This window comes from Protobothrops mucrosquamatus, unplaced genomic scaffold (assembly GCF_001527695.2).
Source record: "Protobothrops mucrosquamatus isolate PMUCROS unplaced genomic scaffold, P.Mucros_1.0 scaffold_202, whole genome shotgun sequence".
In the NCBI taxonomy this organism is placed as follows: Eukaryota; Metazoa; Chordata; class Lepidosauria; order Squamata; family Viperidae; genus Protobothrops; species Protobothrops mucrosquamatus.
Genome location: NW_015386278.1, coordinates 767,178 through 780,858, shown reverse-complemented (window position 1 = coordinate 780,858; position 13,681 = coordinate 767,178). Strand labels below are relative to the sequence as shown.

Genomic DNA, 13,681 nt, shown 5'->3' with positions numbered 1-13,681 from the left:
CTTACGGGACTCAGGGCGGTGAACAGGCGATACTAAAAACCACGATAATAAATAAATAGTTTGTGTTCTAAAATTTGTGTTGATTTGGCCATACTGCCTGGGAACTACAGAAGCTGTATTCCAAGAAGTCTGGAGGCCACCAGACTAGGCAAGGCTGGTCCAAGGTCCCTGAAGATGAAAATCATACTCACTCTGAGATCATAAGGAAGCATCACCAGCATTCCACTGTGGTCCATCAAATATGAAGCTTCATTGTGCTCATACAGTTTTCTATTCCTAGGCATCAGCAGGGGAGTATGCATCTTGACAGCGCCTGTGCAAAAGTTCAAACAACTGTTATAACTCCATAGAACAAATAGAAAATAATGTTTAAAGAAACTGTTTCAGAAACCTATTGTTTAACATTTTCATTTTTCAAATAAAGTTATGTTTTTATGACTTGTTACAAAGACTGTGTGTGTGTGTGTGAGAGAGAGAGAGAGAGGGGGGGGGGGGGGGGGGGAGGGAGGAAGATATCTTGCTGATTTTGTTATTTTCTTGAGATTATTCCTTGGCACTACCAATTTATTTAACTTTTTGGTGATTTTTACTTAATTAATAATTTTTGTGCCACACATTTCCTTAAACAAGCCTTCTTATATAAATTAGGGACATTGAACTTCTGTGCAGTGTTCGTTCATTCATTATTTCAATAAATATAATTATTTGAGAGCTGAAAACTCATATACTGTAAATGTAATGCTGAATATGTCTGAAATTAATTCAAGAACAAGGTATGAAGAGTACAGAAGTACAGTATCTATTTTTGCTCTCAGAATAATAATGCTGCCTCTTATCAAAATATCTCAATCTAATTCAAAAATATTCAACAAAGCATACATACCATGTCTTTTAAAAATCCGGCTAATTGTCTCACACACATGTTGTTGAATCTTGGTTGACCAAACTGAAAAACTACCCTAAAATTAACAATGATCAGAACGTAAGCAATGCATTTTTTTCCTCTTCAGTTACAAAAACACAGAGTGCATCTAGACCATGAGCAGCAAATCTATATTCGTTCAGCTTAACATACTGTATTAATTAGCAAAGATATTTTCAGTAAATATTTGCAGTTTCAAATTATCAAACTAGTTTTATATTCCCAAAAAGGGAGCACTAAGTAATGTTTATCTGTTACTTTCACTTCATTAGCCTTTGAGAGTTTGTATGCTTGAAATTTGGTTCTCATCTCTGCAACTTACTCCCACATTCCATCTCAGCTCACAAATTAATACAGATGACTTTGAAAACAGTGCTTGAGTCGGCACTTCAATGCTTGCATTTTATTTGAACATATTACAGTGAGTTTATCCTAATAAACAGGAAATAGATCCTAGGATTTTTAAAATTAATTTTTTGGTGTTTTTTTTTAATGTGAAACATGTTTCTGCAATGAATATGTACCATGTCTTGATTTTTTAAAGCTAATGGACAGTAGAATGTTTAAATACATCTCAGAAATTCTGCCTTGAAAGAACTCAGATTGAAAAGGAAGCACCATCTACTGTATGTGAGTTGGGCAGTATGCAAATTTAATAAATTATTATTAAGTAATAGTAGATCAGATTAGCCACAACTCTGTCAATCTTCTGTAAGGCTTAAAGATCTGGTTTGTCAACTAGATATAAGGTGGGGTTGAGCATTGGCTATGTTAAGTGTTATGGGTGGGTCTGTTTTTACTCTGGCTATTGTTGTTATGTGTTTTTTTTTTCCTTTGTTATACTTTTAACATGGCTAGAACTATTAATTTGGGGTGGGCAGCTCTATAAATTGATTAATAAAATAAAATTATTATTGTGGCTTCAAAAGCAAATACCACTACCAATGAAAAGAGCTTATAAGACATAATAGGAAGCCACAAAATAGCAACCAAAACATTCACTAACACTTTCTTCCCCTGCCAATGTTCATACTTTGTGTATGAAAGTTCTACATTGGAAGCATTAGAGGTAATCAAAGCAATATTTCCCAATACTTTCCACGTTTCTTCCCCGTTAGTTTTTTCCCTTTTTCTCTTCTGTTTGTTGTTTCTTGTCCTGCTATTATTTTAAAAGCAATAAAACAAGATTCCAACCATATCTAAGTTGCTGCTTCTTTTTAATGCAGACTTAAGGACACACCTTGAGGATATCACTGTCATAGGTATAATCTATTGCGGGAGAAATGCGCTGGGAGAATATTTGGCCCATCATGGTCCGGTATGCTTTTCCATCCACATTTGCTAAAGTATGATGAAGGACTTCGTGAAGTTCAGACTCTTCCCACTGAGGAGGTGGAAGATGTTCACTTTTTAAGAGCTCCATAGCAGTTGGCCGTTTTGAAGGATCGTGGTTCAATAGCCAAGCAATCACCAGTTTCTAGAAAGCCAAAATACATAGTGACATTTTAAATATATAAATTAAAGAGTTTTCTTTCTAACTTCTATATTCAGATATGTCGTCCTGGTTACACACCAGGAAGTGTGTAAATATATCATATTTACAGCTAATATCAGAAAATACAAAAACATTGAATAATAATTATAACAACAACAATAATAGAGTTGGAAGAGATCTTGGAGGTCTTCTAATCCAACCCCCTGCTCAAGCAGCAATACCATTTCAGACAAATAATAGTCCAATCTCTTCTTAAAAACTTCCAGTGTTGAGCATTCACAACTTCTAGAGGCAGGTTGTTCGCTGATTAATTGTTCTGTCAGGAAATTTCTCCTTAGTTCTAGGTTGCTTCTCTCTTTGATTAGTTTCCATCTGTTGCTTCTTGTCCTGCCTCTAGGTGCTTTGGAGAATAGCTTGACTCCCTCTTCTTTGTGGCAGCCCCTGAGATATTGGAACACTGCTATCATGTCCCCCCTCATCCTTCTCTTCATTAAACTAGACATACCCAATTCCATCAACCTTTCCTTATATGTTTTAACCTCCAGTCCCCTAATCATCTTTGTTGCTCTTCCCTGTACTCACTCTTTCTAGAGTCTCAACATCTTTTTTACATTGTGGTGATCTAAACTGGATGCAGTATTCCAAGTGTGGGCTTACCAAGGCATTGTAAAGTGGTATTAACACTTCACGTGATCTTGATTCTATCCCTGTGTTAATACAGCCTAGAACTGTGTTGGCTTTTTTGACAGCTGCAGCAAAATCTTTCAGCCATGCTAATAATCTTTCAACCATGCTAATAGCATCTGTAAACTAAATATTTAAGTTATTTTTGAAAAATATTACTTCAATATTTCTTTCTAAACATTAGTTTTGTTTCAATAAGGGGTAAACAGATATTATTTATGATTAATTACGAATAAAGGAGAATATTTGTAACTCAGGGTTGAAATGAGGATTCCTTGGTACTCTCTGAGCTTAGTTGTTTTCTTACAAATGTTTCATTACTCAAACTAGGTAACATCATCAGTGACTATCACTAATAATGTTACTTAGTTTGAGTAATGAAACCTCTGAAAGTAAACGATCAAGATCAGAGAGTACCAAGGACTCCTCATTATTATTAATTATTTTTAGATTTAAGTAGGAAACAGACCTAATGAATCCCAATGGAGGAAACAGATATCACCCGGAGTTGCTCTGATAGTGAGATGGGTGGTCTCTAAATTTGATAAACAAATAAATTAAATTTTAAACACACAATGTAATAATTACTTTTTTAAAAAAATGAATACCTGCTTTGCATTTTTCACTTCATCGAAGTCCTCCGGAAATTCAATAGATGGCTGAAAAATAAAACAGAATAAACAAAGATGATCTTAAAAATTATGTGTATCAAAAAATATGTTTACCATACTAGCTACACATTACAAAAGCTGAAATCTATTGTATCTAGAGGGTACCAGACTGGGTAAATATGAAATACAGACCGATAACTATTTAAACCAATTCCTCACACCTGTCTTTCTACTGTTCCCATACAATACTTAACACCAGCAATTGTCTGGTGCAGATCCTGTATCTTTTTCTAAACCATCACTTTGTTAATGTAAGCTAGAAGTAAGCAAAGTGTTTGAAAGAAAGAAGTGTTTCATAAAGTACGTTAGTGGAGACAAAGCATCTCTCTTCAGAGTGCTAAAGCAGCCACATCTTTCAGAAGGTTACCTTCTACAGCAGGGTACAACAAGGTTCCCTTTTAAGTCTAGTACTCTTCAATATCTTCACAAATGACGTAGATGTTGCTATTCAACATTATTACCATGCTTGGTTTTTAAAAAAATATCCTACAAAATAACGAATTCAAAAGAGGCTAATATCAATGCTCTAAAGATTTTGTACAGACTGTCCTGGATATATATATTAAAGCAAATACTTCTTTAGGCAGATGTGATCTAGATATTTATAATAAATGATGCTATTTATTGTTAGCAACTGAGTTAGTCTTAAATGACCTAGAACAGTGATGGTGAACCTATGGCGTGCGTGCCAGGGGCGGCACTCAGAGCCCTCTCTGTGGGCACGCGCGCCATGCCCCGGAGATGGCAACCGTCCCTCTTCAACCAGCCGCCCGCTAACTCGCCGAGGTCCACGTGGCTGGATGCATCCCAGCACCCATGCGCTCGCTGGCCTCTGTGTGCAGGGCCGATGGTGTCAGGCAGCAGCCGCCCCGGCCCCTGCCTCGCCTTGCCCTGCGACAATGGCTACCTCGCCCTGCCTCGCCTTGCCTTACCCCGCAGGACGAGCCTCCTGTCCACTGCCCCACCTGCCAGAGATCCCCTGGATTTCCCCCAACCCTGCCCAGCCCCCACAGGTGTCCCTCCCCGCAAGCAACATTGAGGTGGTCACGCCCACCTTGGCCACACCCACCCAGTCTGCCATGAGCCCCACAGCCATGCCCACCCAGTGGGCCACGCCCACCTGGCACCCGGCGATAAATAAGTGGGTTTGGGGCTGCAGTTTGGGCACTCGGTCTCTAAAAGGTTCGCCATCACTGACCTAGAACAATTGGCATGAAATGTTTTTTTTTAAAAATTGCTTTATCAGTTGTTGCTGAATAGAATATTAGTGAAATTTATACGTACAAGCCTTAACTGACTGAGAACAAAGATTCTTTCCGATGCAGTAGTCATTGGATGATAGGACATCTCAAAGAATATTACACCCAAGCTGAAGAGGTCCACTTTCTAGAAAAAGAAGACTGGAAGTCAATATACTTGCAAGAAATAGAATTTAGAATCTAAATGGTCCAGATATCTTACTTAATCAGATTGCTTATCTTCCAATAGACACATTTAAAAAAATATTGTGTAGGAAAGTGCAAAGAACTTCTTGACTGCAAGCTGAATTCTAGGACAGCTGACAAAATAACAATGATACTGTACAATTGCTGCCATTATACTTTTATATAATACTAATGTTTGAAGTAAACAAAAAATAGTATCCAAATATCTCACTAGGCAAGAGGAAAGTGTGGCTACAAATATAAATAGTCAATATGTAAAATCAATCCTCTCTTCTTGTTAAAGCTTCTATGTGATAGCAAATGCCATTCTATAAGGTTTTTCCTATAAATAATAAAATGTTATGAATAATTGTTATTATTTCTTATATCCTTTTTTGCCTATAGTGTTTCTTAGCCTTAGCAACTTTAAGAGATGTGGATTTCAATGCCAAGAATTCTGGGAGTTGAAGTCCAGACTTCTTAGAATTGCCAAGATTGAGACACACTGCTACAGACCATGGGTGTCAAACTCGCAACGTCACGTGACGTGTTGCAACGTATCATGTTTTTCCCATTGCCAGTAATGGTGTGGGCGTGGTTTTGGGCCGGCAGTTTGACACCCCTGATATAGACAATGCAGGGATGTTCAATAAAACAAACCCAATTTACAAGAGCTCCGTGCAGTAACAGAAGTAAACGACTATTTTTGGATCTAAGCAAGAAACCTGGATCCAGAAACCCCTTTGTGGAGTTCACATGATGTCATCGAGGCAATTTCCCTAATAAGAATATGAGACTTACTGACATTTTTACCTGATTGTATGTAGACTTAGTACTTCCTTGGACTTCTGGACTAACATAAAGAGCAGTGCCAACCATTCCTGTTAAGTTTCCTGTTAAAAAAAAAGATTTAATTATTGAACTTTATTAATTAATTAATTTAATATATTTTGAATGCTTAGAAAGTAACACATTGCATTATTTCAAATAGTTTGAAAATGCAATTATTCTACAGTCAGTCTGCAAGTATGAATCCAAGTAGAGATATCTGCCTAAACATTTTACTGAATCAGACTTTTTCTATCTTCTTAATAACAATAATAATAATAATAATAGAGTTGGAAGGGACCTTGGAGGTCTTCTAGTCCAACCCCCTGCTCAGGCAGGAAACCCTATACGAGTTCAGACAAATGGTTGTCCAGTCTCTTCTTAAAAACCTCCAGCGTTCACAACTTCTGGAGGCAGGTTGTTCCATTGATTAATTGTTCTAACTGTCAGGAAATTTCTCCTTAGTTCTAGGTTGCTTCTCTCTGTACTCTCTGTATAATCAGAGCTGTGAATATGCATGTGTGGTTATGTGTTCTTTTAAAATCCAAGTTTTCAGTATTTATTGAAACTCTTTATGTTCCAGGTATTCACTGTATTTTTACCAATATTATGTACATTATTTTATGACCAGAATTCCTGCTTTCATTACAAAATGATTAGGAAAATGTTGGAGAAAAGTCCTTGATCAGAAGCAGACTAAAAGCTAACAAGAAAAGGCAAGTGAGGTTTAAACTGCTGGTGAATTCAACGGAGCTGCTGTTGGCACAATGCTAGAAACACTTGTTAGAACAATGAATGTCATAAATATGAACATTTCTTTGTGTTCAAATATGAAAACTATTCATACAGGAAGTGATAGGGCATTATTGGGAGTTGCCAGCGACCGACATAAAGTTGCTTAAAAATTAAGCTTGGTCAGCATTTGAAGGACAAATGCTATCCTTCATCTTGTAATTTGAAAGATATTAATTCATTTCAGTCATGGAAATCTGCATTTCAAAATTATATGTTTAAAAAAAGCAGGAAAGCATGCTGCCTTATACCTACCCAATGATTCATTTTTAACCACATTTTGGGTGGAAATTTCTTCTCCAGGTTTAGAGTCTACCTGAAAAAGAAAACCCACCATATCTGTTTATGTAGTCCACATTCTTAGATCTTTAATGGCTGAAAAGCAAAAAGCAGAACTGTTTGAAAATTTATGCAAATGGCAATGCATAAATTTCTGTTCAGTTATGCAACTCATTAGCAGGATCCTGAACTAGACAGTAAGGATACAAAGATGATGTTGACAAGTATGTAAACTACAATATGATACACAGAGTAAGAATTAACATTTCTCCTGAAGATTTATTTATTAGCCATATAAGCTAAAATTAAAACATTGCCTTGTTCAATAAATAATAATATATCACAAATTATATATTACAGCATTCACTTACTGTATTTGCTGGATGATCTGTTGCCAAACCAAAATCACCAATTTTCACCTGATCTTCTGAATCTAAAAAAATGTTGACAGGTTTCAGATCTCGGTGAATCATTCCCTTTAATAAAATCAAATAAAGTTTGATATGAAACAGTGTGTATATGAATCACACCACAAATAGAACACCAAGACTGAACCCTCCAGTATGAGTTAGTTCAGCCTTTAACAATAGCAGGGCAAACTTCTGTTTATAATTCTATGTTGGATGACGAATGTCAGAAGTCTACTAGGGTTCCCATCTTCATTTTGTTTGTGTTTGTGTGTATGCGTGTGTGTAGGATGGAAGTGGAGAGTGGCTGAGTTGTTAATTAAAACATTCCATATATTTCATTCCAAAAATATTTTAATCTTTTTTAACTGACTTTTATTTTATCCAAGCCTTATATATTAGTGCAGTATTTCTCAAGCTTGGCAACTTTTACTGTAAATTGTCAAGACAGAAAAAACACTGTATTATTATAGAGTGTTTTAGCATATGTTATATGCTAAAACATATAATATTATAGCATATGTTATAAAAATTATTATTGTTAATGCTACTTGTGAGCCTCATTGGTAGGATTTATATTCTAAAAGCAGGATATACTAATAAATGTGTTCGAATATCTCAGAGGTTGCCACAAAAAAAAGGGAATCAAGCTATTCTCCAAAGCGCCTGAGGGCAGGACAAGAAGCAACAGATAGAAACTAATCAAAGAGAGAAGCAACCTAGAACTAAGGAGAATTTTCCTGACAGTTAGAGTAATTAACCAGTGGAACCACTTTCCTCCAGAAGTTGTGAATGCTCCAACACTGGAAGTTTTAAGAAGAAACTGGACAACCATTTGTCTGAGATGGTATAGGGTTTCTTGCCTAAGCAGGGGGTTGGACTAGAAGACCTCCAAGGTCCCTTCCAACTCTGTTATTCTATATTCTAAATATAGTATATTAGGATTTGTAAAATAAGATTTAAAGGTTACCTATCTCTGAGTAAGGGGATGGTTAATCAGTTGGTTAGTCAGATAGTTATCTTGTTGGCAAAAGCAAGCATATATTGTTTTGGATTGTTTAAACAGATAAGGAGTTTTACTTAGCTGTGGGAAGCACAAATGAAAACTGGAGAGCAATGTAATAATTGAGACTTCCCCTGCCTTTATCAAGGACAGAATAACTTTTTGGTAAATAATTAACTAAAACCCAATAAAGTACAAGAGATGTGCTTGGCATGATCATCACTGACCTTTTCATGGATGTAAGCTAAACCATCCAAAATTTCCCGGAAAAGTCTCCAAAGACGATTGGTATCTTGGTATAAACCTTGATCAATAGTGTCTCGTAATGTGCTCTTTTCACAATATTCCATCTTTACATGCAAGATTAAGAAGGGAAAAAAAGCTGAAAACATCTGGGAAGGTCATCACATGTATAACTGTTACTAATCTACAATTCAGATTTGGGGTGATTAATCATTCAAATATTGGAGGTTTCTCTTTTAAAAGAAATGTATTTAAAGAAATGTATTCTGACTGGCTAAATTTACCGTAATCCTTTTTTGAGGGCAGACAACAGAAGGAGACAAAGAAGGAAAACTATGGGTTTGTTTACCTGAATTATATTTGCTTAGCTCCCTGACTGGAAAAATCAGTCCTTCAAAGAAATCAATGCATTTTCATCTTGTTATGCTAAGAGGAAGTTTGTATGATTCATAATAATGCTTCTGCATACTTATATTGTTTGGTAAATTCTAAGGCTGTATGACACTTTTCAAAGGTACACAGTATTTGATTAACTCAGGTACAGCAATTTTGAATGTTTCATGCAATGGGATGAGGCAAATCTAATACAAAGTGGTTTATTTTAAAGATCAGCAAAAGCTTTTAGCACCTCCTTGTGGAATATTTCTCACATCAGATGCAACACATAGACATGTTCTCCCACAGCAGGTGGCAGTATCTGGCTGACATGGAGCAGAGACAATCAGGAAATCCCAAAGCTTTAAGCTAAAGTTAAATATCCCACAGTAATAAGCTACAAATTGGTTAATCAAAACACATCCCAGCACAACATCTCATGTCCTTATTGAAAACAGCACGCATGAATCCATGTAGTTATTAAAAACTGAGCTTGAGCTCAGAGAGATTTTGCTATTTTGCTCTGAAAACATAAATTGTTTGCTTCTAAAACTTGTAAGGCTGAAAAAAAATCACTTCTCACCAATTTCTTAGATGGCTTCTGATTCTGGATACTGACTATAACGTTACTTCTATCTCAGAAACAGAAAATGTTCATTTTATTCTGAATACATTTATTCTAGATGTACCAAGTGATAATTTCCAACCTGAATATAAAGATGGTGCACAGTCTGAATCACTGATGTTTTGTTTTCTTCACTATGACTATCTTTTTCCTTGTAATCTTCATCCTAGATCACAAAAATACAGAAGTACAATATAAGCAAACCTAATTCTTCACTACATATATTTAATCAGTCCATAAATCCACTGATAATATTTCTTTCATTTGAAAACAAAGTTCTTATGTGCTGAAACGCCAAAAAAACCCTGTTTTATTTGTATTCTACCATCCATCATCACAACATGATGCTGGGCACAAATAGTCTAACAATAAAGCAAATTGCAATGTTATTATGGCTTTTAACTGCAAGCAGAATCATATAGTACATGCTATAGCTTTTGATTTTCAGACTATTAATCCACAGATTTGAAAGAGGAGGCTTAAAGATGTATTTTCAATAGAATATTTACCATCATCTGATTTCTGCTATTGTCTTCTTCATGATCAAAAATGATATCACTTTCAGAATCTGCTGCTGGCCTAAATCAAGAAACAAGAGCTTTTAAATATCCAAATCTTTGCAGAAAGTGGTTTTAAATGTTCCACAGAGGTATGCTTAATGATAATTCCTTAGGTTTTACAAATTACTCTTATTACTGTGACACTTAATTCTAGCTTCCATTAATTAATTAATTAATTTTGTTGTTTTAATTACACTGTACACTAGAATCGATACAACCTATTTAATTAAATGCAATGTATAATCATATTAGACAGGTAAAAATCGTAAAAGATGGTTTATCTTCCGTTTCAGATACTGTACACAGTTTAAACACTGCTAGTCAAATTCAATTAATAAATAAATAGTCAAAATGCATGTTTCAATGAATCTGTTAGTGAACAGAAGGTGGCATAACTTCTGCATAACACAAACTTAACACAACACAGAGCTAGCATGATTTAGTGCAGGGGTCTTCAAACCTGACCCTTTTATGATTTGGCCCTTTTATGACTTGTGGACTTCAACTCCCAGAATTCCTCAGCCACCATGCCTGGCTGAGGAATTCTGGGAATTGAAGTCCACAAGTCATAAAAGGGCCAAGTTTGAAGACCCCTGGTCTAGTGCTTAAAGCACCAGGCTACAAACCAGGAGACTGTGAGTTCTAGTCCCATCTTAGGCAGAAAAGCTGACCAGGTGTGCCAGTCACTCTCTCTCAGTCCAACTCACCTCTCAAGATGGTTGTTGTGGAGAAAGGAGTATTAGATTTGTTAGCCACTTTGAGTTATTTATCAAAGATAATAAAGATGGGAAATAAATAAATAAATGAAAGTATCATTCTGCAGATTTGAGTCTATACTTACTTTACAGATTTTACAGATTTCACAGATTCAATTAACAAAATAGTAAACATGGCAGGGACAAAAATTTGCAGTGATCCATTTTGCAGATGCAAGTAATCTGGGGCCATATTGAGGTTTTTCAAGCTGATTTCCAATAGTCAGTGAAGAAATTGAAGCTGAAAAGAGACTGCACATTTCAGCCTGGTAACAATATAAAACTTATAAACCATGAAGTACTTACAAGAAAGAAAGATAAAGATTTCGGAGTGGATTTCAGAGATTCCATGCTGAATATTAGTGAAAATTTATGAGGAAATTGAATACATGCAGTGCATCCAAAGAGACTTAAGAATATTTCTGAATTAGAACGCAAGGAAGAGCAAGGGGAAAAAAATTCCAAAAGCAAGAATAGAAAGAAAATGTTACTTCTACCAAAGGAAGTGCTACGAAATTTTAACTAAAAGGATGTTTAAACTTCTGCATTTGCCACATTCTAGTTTTCTTACTCTGAGTCTGAACCTGTAAATATTTGTACATAAATAATAAGTATACGTTCATATCTGCAGAAAGATGTTGCATGTAACTTTGTACCATGTAACCCCTGAAAAGTGGAAGGTTTCTGCAGGTTGGAGGTCTAGGGGGAATCAGCAAAAGTCATCTTCCATTTTCACAGCTGCTTCTACTAGATTCCAAGCATCAAATAAGCCCATCCATGAACGAACAACTCACAACCTAATCAATTGACAGTAAACAAGCAAAAGGAAAGCAGAGAAACTAATTGTTCCTACTTACAAGAAAGACTGTGAAAAGACTCCTTCCCCTTCATCGTCGTCATCATCATCATCACTGGATTCCTGATCAGCTCCACTGAACCTGGCACTGGTTGATCTTTCACAGGAGGTGCTCCACTCCACCGAACTGGTCAGAACAGGAGAAGGGACATTTGCTTCTATGTCATCCACAAACGCCTGTTCACCTTTCCCATTCTCAGCCAGTCTCTCAGCTACTTTCTTCTCTTCTGTGCTTTCTGATGTAGAATTAGTAAGTAGAGAACCCTCATATTTCTCTATCCAGGCATTGTAATATCGCACAATGTTCTCATGGTTTAGTCGTGACAAAAGCGTTACTTCCCCTTTGATTCTTCGGAACTGCTTGCTTGTGGGATTTATACGAATACGCTTGACAGCATAACAGCAGCCATCTAGTTTGTTCTGGACCTGCCCATTGAAAAATGATACAAGACAGATGTGTCAACATCCAGCTCGAGAATCCAAATAAAACTCCGAGTTCATTCCATCCCCGAAAATCTTACTTTTTATTGAATACACTGCATGGTAATGTCGAAGCAAAACTAACTCTGAAGATTCCAGACATCAGTTCATAGACTTAAAAACAATAATTTTCCCAGCCAAACCCCAACGTCTTATGTAGTCCATATAAACAACTTCACTTTGTTATGGGAACTGTCTGCTTCAAATTCACACCTGATATGATGTCCTTGAAAAGGTTTCAGGCTCTCACGGTCTTCAGCGGAATCGTACAAGTTTCGTTTCTCCAACTAACCTACTCGAAAGTAACACCTCCCCCCCTTACTCTAAAGCAGGGGTGTCAAAATGCCGGCCTGCAGGCGGTTGCATCATACGGAGGCCGTGCCCACCCCAGCTCCAGCAATGAAAAAAAAAAAGTCACAATACGTTGTGACACATCACATGACGCAGCGAGTTTGACACTGTGCTCTAAAAACAAATTTAAACGCAGAAGCACGTAGCTGCCAAAGTTTCATCCTTGACAAAATGCTTCAATAGAGATCATATAAAACAGTTCCTTCTGGGCACCCACTCATTTCCTTTTATCCCAAATAAACTCTAAACCTTTTATTATCTGCAAAGCTGAATAAGGTCAACATTTATTACACAATCCCTGTTTTATTTACACACATACCTCAAAGAGATTCTACAGAGTAAAATCTGTTTCACACTGAACACTGCTTTACCTTGATGACTGCTCCAAAGGCTCCTTTTCCAAGCAACTGTTGTTCTTCAAATTCATTGTAATAACGGGAAAGTTGCCTTTGTGTTTCTGTGACATGAACATCACTAGCAATCTGACTGCTAGAAATAACAGTTTCAATATCATCTATTGGTGGTGAATCTGAATTTTTTTAAAAAAATATAATAGAAAGGGGAATGATTTGTATATAATCTGATATTTAAAACTAACAAAAGCTGGTGTGACCCTCAGTGTGGAAGATTAAAACCTCTACTGGACTGCAGTTTAAAGTGCTGATTATTACAATGTTTTATTGGCAGCTGTCTCAAAGTCACCCAGCCAGCTTTCAAGCCTAAGGGAAGCTTATTTTTTCATTTTTCATTTTATTCAATTTGTATCCCGCCCTTCTCCCGAAGGACTCAGGGCGGCTCACAACATTTTTTAAAAAACAAAGACAAACCCACACACCCCACCGAATAAAACCAAATTAAAACCAATATTTTAGTGTTGTGGTAATTAAAATTTCTAAGAAACCCAATTTAAAAATCCTCCCTAGGCCAGGCC

The 13,681-nt window shown here is 36.4% G+C and overlaps 1 protein-coding gene across 1 annotated transcript in view; it reads right to left on the bottom strand.

Moving 5' to 3' along the window:
• Positions 1-13,681, bottom strand: part of EIF2AK4 (eukaryotic translation initiation factor 2 alpha kinase 4) — a gene marked incomplete at its 3' end in the record, with an annotated part of 47,137 nt that overhangs the window by 14,444 nt on the left and 19,012 nt on the right. The window contains 13 exon segments of the mRNA XM_015825832.1: positions 192-313; positions 884-959; positions 2,163-2,399; positions 3,710-3,760; positions 5,057-5,158; positions 6,010-6,089; positions 7,072-7,132; positions 7,467-7,571; positions 8,733-8,855; positions 9,831-9,914; positions 10,258-10,327; positions 11,921-12,345; positions 13,122-13,279. Of these exon segments, the coding sequence (XP_015681318.1) occupies positions 192-313; positions 884-959; positions 2,163-2,399; positions 3,710-3,760; positions 5,057-5,158; positions 6,010-6,089; positions 7,072-7,132; positions 7,467-7,571; positions 8,733-8,855; positions 9,831-9,914; positions 10,258-10,327; positions 11,921-12,345; positions 13,122-13,279 (1,694 nt within the window).